The following is a 19,151-nucleotide window of genomic DNA, read 5'->3' as shown; positions in this document are numbered from 1 at the left end:
GTGAAGTCCACAGCTGTCTTTGGCCATTTGTTGCAGTTTAGAGTGGATATAAATTCTGTTAGCAAACTCAAGAGAAACGAAGGTTTGGGAGACTAACTTAGAACAAGACGTGTTGCTAAACTCAAGAAATTTAAGTAAAACACACATTCACCAAAGGTGTTCAGCAAGGATAGAAAACAGAAAATATCTGAATTATATCTTAGTTTCTCTTCCTTACTTGGCATAAGACTAGCTCTGAGTCCTTTTCTTCTTTCTTTTTAATGTTGTCGGAGATACAATTGCAGTCTGTTACGTTGAGAAGAACTGCCTCTCTACCCTCAAGACAGTGGCACTAAGCCACAAGGGACCTCTCGGGGCCGTGAGGGGTGATACCCCCTCTTCTACACCAAGTGACAAAGGAATAAAAACGCTGCCCTCCACAGAGGTACAATGACCCTCTGTCCTTCTCTAGGAGACTTTAATAAAGTAACTGAATGAAACGAAATTTGATCAGATGTGTATAGTTCAGCCTTCTTGCTTCGTCCCTTAACAATTTATGGAGGTGTTTCTACCCATGGTCCTGTTTGATTAAATGATATTTGAAGTGTTCCACTCTCTGAGAAAATGTGGTTTATATCCTTGGCATACATTTACATAATCTCGTTAAGGAAATCTCTTCAGCTTAGTTAAACTATCCCAATAAAAATCTTATCTCTGGTAGAAGAAAGACTGTTTTCTCCAAAGGGAACAGGAAACAAGTATGGAATCTGGCCACACTTTGAGAATCTAAGGCTGTAATTGTAGCTATATTTTTTATGTTACATATTTGAAGTTTGTTAAAGGAGATGGATGAGAAGTAATTGCTATGTTTGGAGGATACAGTCATGTAAGAATAGAGTCCTGTAGCTAATGTTTTTTAAATGTGGATTTTAAAAATAATTTTTGATTTGTTGCTTGGAAAATGTTTATACACTAAAAAAAAAAAAAATGAGGGTGATAAATTACCACCAATCTCTCAAGCTCCCCACTGGAGCCATCAAATTAAGGGTTAACCTCCCAGGATTCCCCTGAATTAATCAGGAGCTAAGCCAGGGGCAGGCTGGGCTGGGGGGGGCGGGGATTGGCAGAGTGCCACCTCCCCCAAGAGGCATGGGGCACAACAGTGCAGCCACAAATAAAGGAGCCTTGCCCGGGCTCCCAGCTCCTCTCTCAGGCAGCCCTGTGCACAGAAAACATGACCCGATCCCACATCAGCCCAGCGTTTCTGCTTACCATGCTCTGATCCTCCATTTCCAAAGAACCAAGACAAGGGGTTGTGTTCTGCAGAGTAGGGTTTTTTCAGTCCTGATTTAATTGTAAATGTATGTTCATCTTTCTTTCCTCATTTAGGAGGCATTCTGTGATGAGCCTCTGGATCATCTTTTTAAGATCTCTAGATCCGTTCAGCTCTAGATAAAGATGAAGCTGCAGCTGGATGGAACGAATGGGCTGCCCTTAAAGCAGGACTCAAAGGATGGCTGTGCTGACCATTGGCATAAAAGCACTGGCAATGCTGGGTGGCATGCAGATTCCCAGGTCCCTTCCTAGCTTTAAAGAATCTAAAGTTTGGGGAGTAGGACCTTGGAATCCACATTATTAATAAGCTCTCCAAGTGATTCTTGTGCATGTTCAAATTTAAAAACCACTATCCCTAGAGGTTTTTTGGTTTTAAATAAATCCCTGATATCAGCATTAGGTGTCATGGGCTTTCCAATTAAGGAACAAAATACGTTTTCCCCCATGTGCCAGGCCCATTTAGTTACCTGTGTACAGGACAGAGCAAGTTAACTCCATCTGTAAGAGGAAGAATGCCTGTCCTCATGCTTATGCATGAGTCTTTGCCTTTAGGACCTTAGGAGCTCAGTGAGAATAGAGAAATTAGTCCCTAGCTTCCTTCCTTCCTCTGCCTTCCAGAGTCGGGAATGCCCTTATCTACAGCTTTAGGCCTGTCCACTTCCAGAGCCAACCTTCAATGAGTCTTTTCAGCAATCAGACCAAACACCAACTGGTCGTGTTCCAATTACATTCCCCCTCCTGGCTCACCTCATTTCCATTCAAACCAAATGGAGTCCCTGAGAATTCACACTTTCTAGTTGTCGTCCTTTTACCCAAAAGGATTGGCTTCTGCCAGGGTTCCTCTTCCTGAACTTTGGCCTGGACACTTCCCTTGCACCCAGCCTCACCTCCGTTCTCTTCACTGCTAGAGCTGCCCTGAAGTTGAGCCCATCTAAAACGCTCTCCAGTTCTTGCTGGTCCTCTAGCCTTAAGTGCTGAATCCTGCCCAGTTCTGAAGAGCCCTGATCTTAGGGAAATTCTTAGGGACAAACTCCCAGAAAGCCTTCCACCACCCATGTGGTTCCTGAGTTGATTGCCATCTCCATACCTAGCTGATGATGATGACATTCCACAACCACCTTGCCTCTGTTGCATCCCCTTTGGCCCTGGAAGAGGCCTGCATCTTCACCTGCTCCCTGCGAAGACCTCATTGCCCCCCGAACCTCCCCCTCCCTTCAATCTCACCTCTGCCTTGAGAAGTCAACTTATCCCTCCTCTGTCTTTTCTTATGCCCAGTTGCTAAAGTCCCATTGTGAATTATGATGAAGATTACTAGAAGCCAGGCAGTTTCTAGAAATAACATCTGAGGTGCTGGAAAGGGAAGGAAGATAACATTCTGCTGTTCTCCCGCCCCTGCCGGGGCCCACAGGCACCTCCTTCAGCTGTGAGCTCTCTTCTCCACAGTGTCTGCATCTATGGACAAGTACTCAGTCTCAGCTAAATTGTTGTGTTGTTGTTTTTTTTGTTTTTCCCCCAGGCCTTGCTCAAAGACCCAGGGGGCAGGAGTCAGACAGACAGGGACAGAGGGACCTGTCAGGGGAGATTCTCCAACCTATGATATAGTCTAAATTCAGGAAAACCCACTGCCTAAAAATTTGCATGAAGTAATTTACATGAGGTTGATATTCTCACGCTGGTTTAGATTAAGTTGTTAGGCTGTAGGCTAGATGTTTAGATTCAGAAGACCCGGCTAACCCTTTATCTTTCAGCAGGTTGTGGGACACCTCAGCCCCATCACTTAAAAGTAATTAGCTGGGGCTTCCCTGGTGGCGCAGTGGTTGAGAGTCCGCCTGCCGATGCAGGGGACGCGGGTTCGTGCCCCGGTCCGGGAAGATCCCACATGCCGCGGAGTGGCTGGGCCCATGAGCCATGGCTGCTGAGCCTGCGCGTCCGGGGCCTGTGCTCCACAATGGGAGAGGCCACAACAGTGAGAGGCCCGTGTACAGCAAAAAAAAAAAAAAAAAAAAAGTAATTAGCTGACTCTCCCACCTTAGCTAGTGATTTGATGATCTGTATGCTGAACCAGACTTCTACAGGGGAATAAAAGAAAAAAGACCAGAGTGCCAGAAGGAAGCCTAATTTTTAAGGTAAATTTGGATTCCCCTAAAGGACAAGTGAAAAAAATCTCTGAAGATGCATTAAACCCCGGAATCATAGTTTTTTTCCTGCCTGCAGCATTTTTGGTTCCCCTCTTTGCGTGGCCCCATTCTGTACTTTACATTATGTGTGGAAAATAATGCACATAATACTTAACACTTCCTTTTTTTTTTTTTTTTGTGGTACGCGGGCCTCTCACTGTTGTGGCCTCTCCCGTTGCGGAGCACAGGCTCCGGACGCGCAGGCTCAGCGGCCATGGCTCACGGGCCCAGCCGCTCCGCGGCATGTGGGATCTTCCCGGACCGGGGCACGAACCCATGTCCCCTGCATCGGCAGGCGGACTCCCAACCACTGCGCCACCAGGGAAGCCCTATCAAGGTCTTTTTGATGGGCTCGTTTATAATGAGAAGTTATTAGTGGAGCACATCTAAGTGTTTATCACCAACAGACGATGGAAAGGAGCATATGGCAGGAAGACAAATATATATTTGTCCAAGAAACATGGCTTGTTAACACTCCCACACTCGTCCTAAACTCCGTGGACATGTAGTCTCTGCACCGCGCACACCCGCTCATCGTGTCAGAGAAGAAAAAAGTCAAACAATGATTTCTTCCGTGTGGGACTGTCAAATGATGCTAATTTGGACATTTTCATCAAAGATGGTGGGATTTCCACTCAGAAATCCTTTGCATTGCTGCTTCTCTGTGGCTGGTATCTGGGCAGTACTGTGTAAGGGGTTTAGAAAAATACAGGCTTTAGCATTTTTGCACAGCTCTTTATGATAAAACAAGAACAATGAAAGGAAATGTGAGGATTGAGCTCTTATATAAAATTGAGCTCAGGGGCAAAGAATCTTTTCGTTCAGAAATCTCTTTTGAAGAATGCCTGCAGCTTAAAGACCAGGCTAAGACAAACCTTTAGAACACAGAGGCAATTTTCACCTGACATTGGCCAAAACCAAAGCATTGTTCCAACTCGGTTGTGACCCATAAACCCCTATTGATTAATTCTTAAAGTAAGCTCTGCATTTAGTAACTTGCAGCTGTCCTCTGAAACTTCTGCCTCTGCCATGGGTAAGGGGAGTGGGAGGTAGGGTAGCCCTACAGCACAGTGAAAGCCCCTCTATTGAGCATTAGTTCATGGAATTCTCTAGAACTTAGCGAGAACCCTAGGTATCAGCACCTGATTCTTATCCTCCGTTTTATATCTTAGGAGCTGTTGCCCTGGTCAAGCTAGATGACTTGCCAAAATCACCAGGAACAGAAATCAAATGAATTGTTCTGTTTCCCAGTTCAACGTTATTTCTACTCCACAGTATTCCTTTCACTTTAAAGTTACTAGGTTATTTTTATAGTTTCACAGGTCTTGACATACTATTAGTATTTAGGCCTGTATGTTTGTATTCAAAATCATTTCTCATTCACCTGCTTAACTCTACAAGGAAGCCATCCCATTCTTTGGGATGTTACCACGGGGCCTGGTGACCATGCGGCAAGTTTGGCATTTACGTCAGAATGGAATTGTGGATGGAGAAAAAGGGGGCTTAGAGTTTTCAGAAATGTTCACTTTTTAATAAAATTAATCATTATAGATTAAAAGAAACTCAATTTAGAGAAGCACCTAAGTTGCTTTAGGTTTCAGATACTCAAAGCGCTGGGGTCGGGGGCGGGGGGATGCCTTTGGTGTTCGTCTCTCATCTGTGTTTTCTCTGTTGGTAATTGCATTGAATTGCTTGGTTTTAACTATCACCTCCAGCCAAAACACCAAAACGAAGCACAAACCAACCAACCAACCAAGTCTTCCAAAACCATATCTTCATCTATCTTCTCTTAAGTATCCAACCCCTTTTTCCAGCTATCCCCAGGACACCCTGCCCAGGATTTCCCCAGGCTGCTCAAATACAAAATGTCCACAGGGAAATCTCTTTTGTCCCTTTGTGAGTGATTCCTGTATTCCCACGTACCATTTAGTCTATCATCATCATCTTCCTATGACACAGGCTTAAAATCATGGTGCTTCTCTCCAGGTTCCACTACCAATTTCTATTGCTTGTACCTGCCATTTGCCCCATCTCTAACTTTTCTGCTGACACCAGTTGAAATGCTCCTGGAGCCCTGGGTGTCTCCAGTAGGTTCTCTTTTAGATTTGTTTATCTTTTCTTTTATATTCCAGCCCTTTTCTCTAACTGGAACCCCTTTCACCATTCTATGATTATATCTTACGGCAATTTATTTTAATGCCAGTTTCATGTAGCCTTCCAGATCCATTTGGTCAAAAGTATTTTCTACCTACCCTGACCTCCCAAAGATCTCATTCTATCCCTTTCTTATGGTGCACACTTGTTACTTAATGAAAATAGTATTTGTTGAGCATATACTGTGTATCAGGCATATACCTAGGCATATACCTTTCTATATGTTTTCACTTAATCCTCTCAGCAGCCCTATATTCTGGAAGTCCATATTTAACTGGTGTTGGGCACAGCTTGGACATGGGGACTTTTAAAGACACCCTGGGTGATTCCAGCGTGTAGCAAGGTTGGGAACCGCTAGTAGAACTCCAAATCCGTTAGCCAGACATTCTCCTAGTAGATATCACCTTTGAAGCTCTAAAAAACAAACAAACGTTGGGCCCCAGCCCAGTGCTACCAAATTAGAATCTCTGGACTATACAGCCTGGGAATCCATGTTTACACAAACAAAACTTCATAGGAGATTCTGTCACATAACCAGGATGGAGAACCACTTTCTTGATCAGACACTGTGTTCCCTCCCAATATTATGATATTACAAGTAATTGTTTATGTTTCCTCCCACTATGTAGTCTGTAAACCCTTTGAGGACAGGTTTACATTTGATCCACCTTTGTTTTCTCCCTGGCACCTATCAAGGTCCCTTGCACATAATATGTTTCAGAAACTAAAAAACCAATAAAATGCCCTTTAATGACCCTATTAAGAAAACAAAAGACACCTTTACAGAGTACTTATTCTCTCTGTACTAGGTTTTTAATCCCTAATATGCTGACCTGGAAAGTAAGCAAGTCATTTCAATTTTTTGAGCATCATAGTTGCATGGCTACACAGTACCAGAGCTAGTGCCAGTGCCCAGCTCTTCTGATAATACTCTTTCCTCAACACCTCAGGCCTTCAAAGCAAATACAAAGTGAAAAAATCAACTATCTGTGTGTTTGGATACCTGCTCTCGGCCATGTTTCTAAAATCTGAACATAACTTCTCACAATGGAAAAAAAAAAACTGTTGGCATTGTGAAATAGATTTGGGAAAATACCTTAATTTAAACCCCAAAGTTAATTACAGGGCCTAACAGATATCCCTTTTCTTCTCTTCAGCACCATCCTCCCTCACCCCCAGATGTACATACATACAGACAAACACACCCTCTGATTGTTCTTTGACATTTCTTGACAACTGTTAAGTTATTGCATTGGTAATTTTCTTTGGTTTTTTCCTTCTTAGTTTGTACAATTTCTCAAAGACTTTTCAAATAACCTGGGCTTCTGGCTATAAGTGAAATAATTTCAAAGGTTCATATACAGTTTATTTAACACGGTAAATTGGCATCCGGTATAAACTTCTAATGTTTTGTTCCATATGAATACGCACATAAAATGTATACAAGCACAACAAAGTTGAAATGATGCTCAAACACGACCTAGAAACCAAGATTCTAGGCTCTTTTTTGCCATTTCCAAGCCCGATGACTCTGGTTAGGGAATGAATGTTCCAAAGCCTCTCTCCTCACCCAAAAAAATGAAAAGGAGAATGGCCTAAAATAGACCCTCCCAATTTTTCTCCCAAATATGAAATGTCATGATCCTTTAAAGTAATAATAATTTATTTGGCCTTTGGTCAAGATTAAACGAATAATCGGTCCTTACCCATATTATTCAGTTGACGGTTTTACAGGCAATCAGAATTATAATGAAATTTGTAGACTTCTTTACAATTTGGAAAGTGTTCACCACCATTACCTCCTTTGATTTTCATAACGTAATTGCAGAATAGTCATTATCCCCATTGCACAGAAAAGAAAATTGAGATGCAGAGAGGCTGAGTCCAGGAGAACAAAATCAGGAAATGGCAAATCTACTCAACCCAACTTTTGACCCCCTTCAACACCTCGATGGCCACAGGCAAAGCTGGAGGAGATCAGAGGCGGGGTAGATCTGCATGCACACAGCTCCCCCAGCAGCCTGTCTGCCTTCCCAGAAATGTTTGCTAGCCCAGATGCCTTCAGATTGCTTTGGAAGAGAGATCCAAGTGGGGATTTATTTAACGTATCATTTCTGGGTGTGAGTTTTCCTAAGCATTTATAGTTCTGTGTTTTTCCAAGAAGCTGAGTGTTCCTGAGAAAAGAAGACAGATAATGATAAATGAGCATCTATGTGAGCCTACCTGGGAGGAGGACCAGAGACTGTTAACACCCCTCCTGTGAAGCTAATCCCATTTCGTTTAGCTATTTCTTTATTAGTTAATGAGGTCGTGCAAAAACATGTGTCTGTGATGATGTTTTAGCATCCCTGCCTCTAGGAACATTTTCAAATATTCATAAAGTAGCTCGTCTGACCAAAGCTTAAAGCAAAGGTGCGTTAAGTATGATTTTAGTCTACTTCAATGGGGGTGGTCAAAAAACTGCTCCTGAAATAACCTAAATAATCCTCCTCGTTGGTGTTTCCAGATCCACAGCTCTGGGCTCAAACGTGAAAGGGGACAGGGAAGAGATATCATTTAGAACATCCAGGACTCCAAAGGTCAGCTCCGTAAGCTTTGATCCTGCTGCCTGACTGAGAGCAGTGTGACTCACTTTTGGAAAACTGAATAACTTAAAGGAAACAAAAACACAGTGAAAAAGGAATTACCAGTCAAGCCCCTAGGAAGGAGAGCAGATGCTAGTTCTTCTTGCTCCTGGGAGGCCAGAGACCCACTTCCCACTTTGGTTCCTTCTGGCAAGAAGGGAAAAGAAGAATTTCAAAAAATGATTTGGCACGCAGGGGTGCATTTGGAGAGGCCAACCAAACACAGAAAGTCAGCCAGCTATGAAACTGAGCTCCAAGGTACCGGGAATGGCAGCGAGAACCTCTACAACTGGGTTTGGGAAGGTCTGCCACACTGTCACAGGGCTCCTGGAACACAGCTAGAGTACACACACACACACACACATGCACACACGCACAGTCTCCAACCCCCCACACATATACACACCTGCCTTCTATCATCCGGAAGCATGCCACCCAAATCCTTATTTTTTCCATCCTTTTATGCTTTCATTTTCCCGAAACATCGTTTAAGGAAACTGACACTATGACTCTTCTCCTATGTTCAGTATACAAACAAAGGAACTTTTTCCAAAGATGGCTTTATAAAAATAATATTATTTAACATATGTGAGGATGATGAACCAATTTCCTTTGGTTCAGGGTGGCCTGGACTACCCATGGTATACTTTGGCTAAGAAACCAAAAATCACAGCCCAACGTTGTCCCTCCCGTTTCTGAGCAAGTACGTCTGAGCCGCCACCAAAATGGTGCAAGGCTTCCTGACCCTACTGTGGTGTATGAGCTTAGGGAACAAATCATACTCCAAGGTCCTCTAACCTTCAGTCCCAGACGGCGCTGCGAGAAAGCATGACGTTACATGTACAGGTAACTTAGCACTGCCTAACGTGGGATCTCTATGCTCAGAAGGACACATTCATTTCACTGTCACTGAGTTTTTTAATCATTGGAGTCTGGCATTTTTTGCAAATGAAGGAAAGCTCTGAGCCACACTTCTGAAAGGAGATGTCCATGGAATCCCACTCAGTACAGATTTGGAGAGAGACAGACATCATCCATTAATAAGGGCTGATAATGCAAACGTTTCTTTTTGCAGCTCAGGGCTCAACTTTCTTGTCCTTTTACCTGGTTATGAACTTCCTCTAAATGTGAAAAAAAAAAAAGTCCTGAAAAATAGCAATAGCATAGTAATAACGCTGCCTTGAGAAATGCTGAGAGTATAATATTATTTCTCTTTTGTCTCTTGCCTTGAGGACATTGAGGGCACTTTGACAGCCCTTATGATTACACGAGATACAAGCTAACATTGGTTATTCCAGGTGCAATTTTGCATTTCTCAAAAGAAGTACTGTTACAGCCCAGATGTAAATTTGACTATGTCCTGTACTTAATGTTCTATTACAGGTGATTCACATAACGGGCCGGCTACGACTAAGGGTGTCGCTGTCCCACGGGAGGACCGTCCCCAGCCAAATCATGGGGCTCGTGGTTGTGGCTCATGCCTTGCCTCCCCCTACGATCAATGAAGTCAGAATTGACTGCCATATGTTCGTCACTCGAGTAAATATGGACCTCAATATCATTTACTGTGAAAATAGGTACTTCGTTTTTGTTTTCATTTGCCCTGTTGTGTGTTGCGCATCGGTAAGGGCCGGTGTTTTCAGCAGTCTGAAGGATTTTACTCTCCCAACGAGGCTCATTATAAATCCTGATCTTCCTTTTAATGGCTGCTTGGACTGACACCAACCATGCTTTTTATTTGAAATTTACATCGCTGCCCTGATTTGCATTAGGGACAACAATGGAATGGAATTAGGATTCCCAGGCATCCAGATGCTATAACTAAGACCCATTTTGGCCGAGAACCCAGAGAGAGAGGTGGGCGGAGACATTCTTGGCAAAACGATGCAGTAAGAGGTATCTACTGATGTCTCAGCCAGACCCACTTCCTCAAGGACCCAGCCTCATGACAGGCAGTGTTCACAGAGGCATTGAGCACCTTGTCCTAGTCAGCTCAGGCTGCTGGGACAAATTACCATAGACTAGTAGCTCAAACAACAGACATGTATTTCTCACAGTTCTGGAGGCTGGCAAGTCCAAGATCAAGGTACAGGCTGCTGAGGTTCCTGAGGGGGCACGCTCTTCCTGGCTTGCAGAGGGCTGCCTTCTTGCTGTGTCCTCATATAGGGGAGAGCAAGCTCTGATCTTCCTCTTCCTATAAGGACACTAATCCCATCATGGGGGGCTCCATCCTTCTGACCTCATCTAAACCTAATTACCTCCCAAAGGCCCCACCTCCAAATACCATCACATGGAGGGTAAGAATTTCACTATACGAATTTAGGGGGTACGCAAACATTCAGTCCACAAAACATGTAGAGACAAATGAGAATCTGAGGTCCCCAGAGGAAAAAAGACAAAAAAGAAATTTGTAAAACTATTCAATGACGCTTTGTAATCCTGAGGATTTCACTGTGATAAATTAAAGAAAGATGACTCATCATACGTATGACTTGGCAGACTGAGCTCTTCTAAAAGGACTTTTTAGCCTCTGGTTAAAAAGTTCACTTTTCCATTGAGCACAAAGCAAGGGACAAGGAAATGGGACAGTGCCCCTTCAGACCTTTCACCCAGAAGTCACCAGCCCATCATCAGACTGAATTGAAGAAGAGAGAATCACGGGGTGGGGGGGTGGGGGGGGGCGAGGGGGGAGGGGAGGCGAACACGCGTCGGCTGTGGGAAGGAAGCTTGGCGACGCCGTCCACCCTGGTGCCACGGGGAGAATTACCGAATTAATTTGTGGGGACACTTTTGTGGCTCAGATTATCGTCAGGCATGAAGGCAGCACATGTTTTGCTGAGTCCTGTGATTGCCTTCGGGGCGGGGGGGGGGGGACAAAAGAGAGGAATGGTCAAGTGGCTTAGGAAATTGACCTCTTCAGGGCCCAGCCAAGAGGAAGACAGACAGCACCTGCATTCAGTCCATTAGGAAGCGCTAAAGATGTTGAGATCAAGTTAGAAATGCCTCCCCTTTCCGGTCAAGCTTTGATTCAGAGGAAAGAATTCACCATGGGAAAAGAGTACCCGCCCTGAGCTTTTTAGTGTTCAGGGGGGTAGAAGATATCATGAACCTGTCACTATTATTTAATGAGTAACTCAATCTATTTTCCAAGTTTTGGGGGTATTTATTAAAATTTTCTCATCATGACTGTATACTTGGCCGTGTCTAAGGTATTCTGCCATGGCCACAGAGAATCAGGAAAGCTGAGTTTGCCAGAATGAGTAGCTAGAGTTGGCCAGGAATAATAAAGAGAGATAACATTTATTGAGCACTTGCTACACCCTCAGCCATATGCGAAGGGCATTAGATGCACTATGTCACTGAAGCTTGAGGACGGTTTTGTGAGGTCGGTGTTGCCCCTGTGTCCACTGGCCCCACGCAGTTTCAGCTTAGAGAGAAAGGTCAAGTGCCTTGACTGAGGCCAAGATTTGAACCCCAATCTGCCATATTCAAAAACCATGCCTCCTGTGGGATCCCCCCGCATTCCTTGTCTCTAATTTTTCTTCAGAAGTCAGGCTAAATGGTAACGAATCGGAATAACCGCTGAGGTGGAACTTTCATACACATGCAGCCATGAAAGAACGCAACTACAGCCCACAAAGCGGTCTCTTCTCTGATTTAAAAGTTAGAATGTTGGACACCCAGGGAGGCAGGTAGACAGCCAGGGGATGGAGTATGGCTTTGCGTCTTTGGAAACATACGTCGGCTCCCTCGACTTAGATTCACAACCACCAATCCCCGCAAAAAAAGACGAAGCCTCATCTTATTTACGGAACTCCCAGTGACTGTCCTGTCCCCAAGCCATCATCTAATTCTCATTCCTGTTATCACAGGTTGATTAATTCTTTTGATGCACTCCATGGACTTGAGTGCCTTATGGTGCCACTCTAGTAATTGAGATCACTTTCTGTGACCCACTTTATGCTTTTCTCTTCCCATTAAAAAATGTTTTTTCCACAACCCCTTATTAGCCAGTACAATACAGCATTATTCCTCCACTGAAGATGACAGTCATTATTAAAAAGGATCCCCGTTAAAGGCAACTGCATATTGAATCTGAGGGAACAGCATACCTGTGTGTCAAGCACTGTGCTACATTCATGTCATTTCATTCATTAATCCCCTCACCAGCCTCTGAAGTTGTTTTACAGATAAGGAAACTGAGGCTCGGCGTACAAGATGCCATCAGGCTTCTGATCCTGATACAGGTCATCAGACTGGTCTAGAGCGTTCTACACATATATTAAGAGGTCTTTGAACACTGAGCTGGTCACATGCACCACGGTAACAGGCTCTGAGAGTACAAAAGTGCTTCCACTGTTTTGAAGGATTTCATTCAAATAAAAAATAAAGAACTGTCTTCCCTAAAAGAATGGAGTGCCTTTTTCCCAGGGTTCATAGTTGAATTAGGGATCTGCTAACTAGAAAACAGAGTCCGCTCCTTAACTCTGCAGATCCCTAAGACAGCCTTGGGCAAAGCCCACATCTGATGCTTTCAGAGGAGCGGGCAAATTCCAGAAACACCAACGAAGGCCTTTAATGACATCCTGATTCCCTCGTTTGCAGAAAGCGGGTATAAACTGTGCTTGGAAAGCATTTAATGGTTTTAGGAAAACACCAACTAATCTGTTTCGTACCAGAAAACCATGGAATCCTGAGAAAACCTCCAAGAATTCTAGTTTGGCCCAAAATATGATTTAAATTGCTAGATGTTGAGCAATTCACTCACTGGGTAGTGTATTTTCATTCCTTTCCATATCATTTTGGTCTGGTTTGGTTTCTTATTTCCTTGTCTTTAGGGGTCAGATTTCACTCCCCAGCAGCAATCTCATGGGTTTCTTAAAGGTGCCGTAAAGATTCACTTCATATTTGATAAGTCAGAAACCATGAAAAGAACAGGGGCAGTAAAGGGAATCAATTAAACAAAAGATAAATTCTCTTCGGGATGGACCAAAATGAATCTGAACCTGGACAGGGAGGAAGAGAAGCCGCCTTTTGGCGTGTTCGTGTAAACCAGGCAGATTCCCCCAACGTTTTTTTTTCCCAGTTTTTGTTCTTTTTCTGTGCTCCTGCCTGAGGACATTGCCGGCTGGACAGTGACAGAAGCTTACACACACACACACGTACGGTCGAGCACAAGGCTGGCAGAGCTGCCAGGATGGTTTAAAAGTTTCCGTGTGGAATCCACCACAAAGTCCCAGTTAAAAGGGGCCGGAGTGAAAGCTGAGCTCCCAAATGACTCAGACGAGAAAAGATAATACCCCCAGGCATCTGTATGTCTCAGCATTTAAATTATATCCCTTGAAATGCCAATTTGGACTTTGTGCCAAGAAGCAGCCGAAGCCCTTTTTCATGGAAATACCCAATAGAAGACCAATCTGTTTAAATGAAAGGTGTCTCTAATCATTTGGTATAAACATAACATGTTTTTATTTTATTATGTAACCTTGAATTATCTTGGCCTCTAATGAGGATCTCGCATTGTTCCTGATTCTCAATAATTTCATAGAATTATGTTGTCTCAATGTGTATTCTGATACTAAAAAAAGAAAAGAAAAACCTATCTAATTATTTCAACACAATTGCTTGATCTAGCACAGTTCCTACTTTAGAAAAAGACTGTTCATATGTTAAAGGAAATAATTTTATCTAAAAAAGGTTTTCCCTCAGTGCCAAGTCCTCACAGGTACCCTGGTATAATGAAAATTGTCAGTATATTTGTTTCTAAGTCATTTAACAGTTTCTCTATTTCCCCTCCCTTCTGATTTCCAGCCTGTGTTCTTCTCTTTGTAGGATTAGTGATTATATGGATCTGACTCCTGTAGACATTGTAGGGAAAAGATGCTACCACTTCATCCACGCTGAAGACGTCGAGGGCATCAGGCACAGTCACCTGGACTGTAAGTACCTCCTATGCACGGGGACAGCTGATCCCAGCCGGAGTCAACAGTCTCAGATGCCCTTTTGGTTTCCATGCCAATTTCTCCCTTCACATCTCCTGTACGTTTGAGATGCCTGTCAGCGCGCAGTGAGAAAAAGTGAGACATAAATCGCTCCAACTTTTGTTGGGATTAGATTGAAAGCTGGGCCTCCGGGCCCAGAGAAATTGCTGGCTCTGCAGGCGCTCACCCGGGATTTCGTGGTCTCTTGTGCTCTCTCTCCCACGAAGTGATGGGGGAATCTTTGTCTTAAGTGCCTTTTTGACCCTTTCATTTTCTAGAGAGCAAATTCCACCGTGAAATCTGTGGTCTCAGTTTCAAAACAGACATGGGAGAAGACAAGTTCAACTAGGCCAGAGCCGCATAAAAATTCCTACTTGACTAGCAGCAAAACTGGGATGAGGGGGGAGCCCGGGGACAGGGGCAGAGTGTCTCATGTGGATACGGCAGCTCTCAAAGGTGCTGACTTTTCACTGTATTTCCAGAAAGAGGGTTATTTAGAGGGGCAGGTACCTCCATCTCCCGACTCTTGGAAGGGAGAAACTCAGCTCAGCTCTTTGAGTCTGGTTCCCAGCTCCTGGCAGGCAGGCTCACCTCCGAGGCACCTTTTGTGGCATCTAAGCAAAGCAGGACCAGCAGTGTTCCAACTGGGTCCAAGCAGTAACTCACACACCAGCGTCCTCAGGCACTCTTCCCTCATCAAACTCAGCAGGGCTGTTTTCACTATGTGTGCAAGGGTTCTGACAATCCCATCAGGCAAGAGGCACTGGTCTGGTGGACCTCTTCGGAAAGGGCTGCCCTATTCCAACAAGAGATTCTTTTTATGACCATTCGGTAGACTCTTCCTAGAAAATGAGGGCCCTGCCATCTGTAGTCCTAGAAGGTTCTAAAGCCGGTCCTGAGCTCCACTTTTAAATACATGCAAGGGGACACAAAGGAGACGGCACAGCTTGAAGCAGAAGCTTTTATGTAGTAAAACAAGCCAGGTGGCCTCTGTATTAACTTCTTCTTCCCTTTCTGGCCACGGTTGAGGAGAGCTGTTTCAGATCTTTCCCGCCCTTTGCAGTTGTTTAATCATTTCAAACTCAGATCTTCAGAAGCGTAATGGAGAGACACTAAGCTAGCCGAAGTCTCAAACTGTGGGCATCTTGTACTGTGTTTTTTATTTGTTTGTTTATTTATGGCGTGTTGGGTCTTCATTGCTGCTTGTGGGCTCTCTCTAGTTGCGGCGAGCAGTGGCTTCTCTTGTTGCAGAGCACGGGCTCTAGGCAGGCGGGCTTCGGTAGTTGTGGCGGGCGGGCTCAGTGGTTGTGGTGCACGGGCTCAGTTGCTCCGCGGCACGCGGGATCTTCCCAGATCAGGGATCGAACCCGTGTCCCCTACATTGGCAGGTGGATTCTTAACCACTGCGCCACCAGAGAAGTCCCTTGTACTGTGTTTTGAACCCTGCATTAGCAACACTGACAAGGGAGCAAGGTCAGTGTCAAATTCTGTATATACTGTGTCTCTGGGAAAAAAATCCTGCCCGTGAGGCTGCTCTGTCAGATTCTACTCCCAACCCAGAGTGCATGCCTTGGTATGGCCCCCCAGCGATTTAGGGAACACACTTGTTGCTAAGAACGAATGGATGTCGGGTATCACAGAAGCAGATGGCTCTTCAATTAATTGGGGGAAGAAATGATGCTGTTTCCTGAAAAGACACATCAGGTTCTTTGTAGCTGGGAATTTAGAGAAAATGGAGAAAAATCAGGATGTTTGGAGGAAGCTATGAATATATTTTGGGATGCGGATATGCCAGAGATCCAGACTTTGAAAATGAATGTATTGTTTGTAAGACACAGTCGTAGACCATGTGTGGGGGGGGCGGGGGGCGCTTTTTCATTCTGGAATCTTAATCGAGGTCTAAATTCAGAAACCTGATGCTGACAAAAAGGAACTTTGTCATCCTCTGTTATTATTTGGAAAACGTCATGCTATCTCTCCGGGATTTGATTTACAGCTTGAAGAAATACAATTCCTCGGGAACAGTGAGCCAGGGCAGTTCATTTCTTCCCATAAAGCAAGGTCTCCAACAAATACAGTTGATGCCATTCTTTCCGATCTACTTTTATCTCGTTTTCAGTACTTGGAGTAATTTGAGAGTGCTGAAAATAAACAACTCCGTCCCCCATTCGCTATTGTGTTAGTATCCTAATTTTTCTGGTATCTTGCCAACTAATGAACAGAGAAGGTATGCTTTCAAATTCTGTGATTTTTTTTTTCACTACTTGATATTGACATGCTGGCTATCGCTTTACGATTTCATCTGCTAACAATGATTGAGTTCAGTCTTTCAACTCATACACATGACTTCTAATTTTAAGTTCTTTTAATAACCTTAAACACATGAAAAACAAATAGAATGAGCTGATAATTCAGCACAGTAAAATATACTTCACATATTCAGCTATCACGCTGTGGAATAACTCCACAATGTCAAGTAGCACACAATTAGTAAAACTGTAGGGGGAGGAAAAGGAGTGTTTTGATCCTGAAGAATTTTGATCCTAATCAGATTGAAATTTCAGCATTCTTGTAGTGCTTAATATCTTCAATCATACACACACACACACACACACACACACACACACACACACACATCAAACTGATGCCAATGTCAGGTTTTGCATTCTGTGACTGAAATAAAATGCTAAAATATACAAATGCATCTTTCTTTGTATAGTAAACATTAACATCATTATAAAGTAAGATTGAGTCTAAAATTATGTGATGGAATGTCTGATGTTTACCTAATTCTCAGACCAAAGCCAGCCCAGTAACAAAATGACAGAGCATGTAATAAGTCTTGGTTGTGTAAACATTGAAAAAAAAGCATCTCGCTTGTCCAAAGCCCTAGGCTATTACTGAAGGATGCCTTAACTGTGCCTTCTTGGCAGGAGAAGGTCATGGTGACATGGAATCAGCTCAAGAATAAGATAGAATTCTAAAACAAAGGGATGGTTAAAAAATAAACCACATTAACTATTTAGCTTTTCTTCCTCGAGCTATTGGCACAATTCCTGGTTCTGTCCATGAAAGGCAGGTTGTAGTCATCTGATCGTATTTCTGATATTTTGAGATGTGTCTTATGCTCCAGTTTATGGATAAAACTTAAAGAAATAAAAAGACTCGACAGCCTCTGCTAACTCACAATGCTATCTTTATCACTTAGATCTATTTTGCTAGCCTAGGCATCTGTAAATCCATAGATGAACTTGTTTCTAGAATAAGAAAAGTAAAAGGGGATCTCAGCTGCACCAGGATTTGACAACTCTGAGAAACTGAACCAAAAACTTTGGACCATTTACTCGCCCACTAGGTTAACAGGAGACGCCTGAGAGTTCACTGGGTTTCAACACAAAGAATCACTAGGAATCATTATCTTTACCAACACGGTGGGTTAGTGAAATTACACTGGGATCTCAAGGAAGTTTAGGTCCTCTTCTATCATACTGTGACCAAAGACATGTGTGATTTTTTTTTTTTTTTTCTCTAAGCCACCTCGCTGGAGTCACTGAACCCAATTTCATTGATTCTTCAGGCCAAATTGAGCAAATCAACATTTCAAGGTTTGAATTTTAAATCACCCATATTAGCAATTATTTGAGCACCTTTTCCTATCACCCTCCAGTTCTCCATTGCTCAGGATGTACTGACCTCAAGATGACCAGTCACATCTCCCTGGAGTCACACACTCCCGTTACCTAGAGCATCTGTGTCACTCTTGAATTATGAGAACGCCTCACCGTGTACTGCTTTGCCTCTGCCTATAGCCCAGAAAATAGAAGGGCAAACCACACATGCTAACCAGAGGAACACACTTTGCATTTTGCTTTCGCCCCTGTCTATGGAAGATGCTGAATTTGCCTTGAGATATCCTTAGGGTTCTTCCCAGGTCACATCAGCAACGACTCTCTAAAACCTGGAAAGAGTGGCCTGAGGGAAAACTTCCTTTCTCTTTATTACATTGTGTCCCAGCAGCAAGGGTCAAGGCTCGGGCTCTGGAGCAGTGGAGCTTTAGAAAGAAAGAGCCAGCAAGCATAGAAGTGGTGGCAGTTTCCCCTTCCTAGAACTGGATCCAGGATGAGGAAACTCTGGAAGATTTATTTCAGAAAGAGAGGAGGACTTTTCAGCTTGTCTATGAGATCATTAGAGTTAAAAAGCACGGCCTACCCAATATATTGGGGAGCTGTTAAAAAAGAATACAGTAGCCTGTTTCTCTCTTAATTACAAAATTCTATACATCCTAACAAAATGAATCCACTGCTACCTGGCATAATGCATTCCACACTGTTTTGCACCAATAACCCCTACACTTCCCTCCTGAAGGCGTCTCATCACCAAATGCAAGCCGACTGCTTAATGCAGGACTAATTAGTATATCCCCTTCCAGTCTGCAGGCCCTCCATTGTAATTCCTTCCCTGCTCATTTTTTTCCACAACCGAGCATCAATCAAAGTAAGTGCCCTGCCTGCCTAGGAAACACAAGATGTCCTCCATGCATTTGTCATCTGCCACAAAAACAAAGGGGGAATGTAATTGTTGATTCGGGTATGCAGCCATCGCATGCAGTAAAGGAAGCAGCGAGTGAAGGAAGAAGGGAAGGTGTGAAGTTTGATGGCTGGACCAAATGCAGATGGCACAGGGGACGTTTTCTATTTCCTGATCTTAGCTTTCTCCAGCGCTGGGTCTTCAGGGATTGAGCTGCCACCTGATCATTGGCTGGACATTTTCCCCCCAGAGCAAATGAGTTTTTCCTCTTCTTCCATATGATTATGAAAATTCACATGAAAGGAGATGCATTTAATAGCTGCCGTGTCTGACTTTTTTTCAGAAGCCAAGTCAGCCTACATCATGTGCCTGTC

At 43.7% G+C, this 19,151-nt stretch overlaps 1 protein-coding gene across 2 annotated transcripts in view; it reads left to right on the top strand.

The window, feature by feature from the left end:
• Positions 1-19,151, top strand: part of NPAS3 (neuronal PAS domain protein 3) — an 836,192-nt gene that overhangs the window by 799,465 nt on the left and 17,576 nt on the right. For both annotated transcript variants that reach the window (XM_060004701.1, XM_060004700.1), the window contains 2 exons: positions 9,653-9,846; positions 14,102-14,208. In XM_060004701.1, the coding sequence (XP_059860684.1) occupies positions 9,653-9,846; positions 14,102-14,208 (301 nt within the window). The remainder of the gene's footprint in view (positions 1-9,652; positions 9,847-14,101; positions 14,209-19,151) is intronic.

The sequence above is a fragment of the Delphinus delphis genome, chromosome 2 (assembly GCF_949987515.2).
Source record: "Delphinus delphis chromosome 2, mDelDel1.2, whole genome shotgun sequence".
NCBI lineage: Eukaryota > Metazoa > Chordata > Mammalia > Artiodactyla > Delphinidae > Delphinus > Delphinus delphis.
Note: the sequence above shows the minus strand (reverse complement) of the source record. Positions and strands in the feature narration are given on the sequence as shown.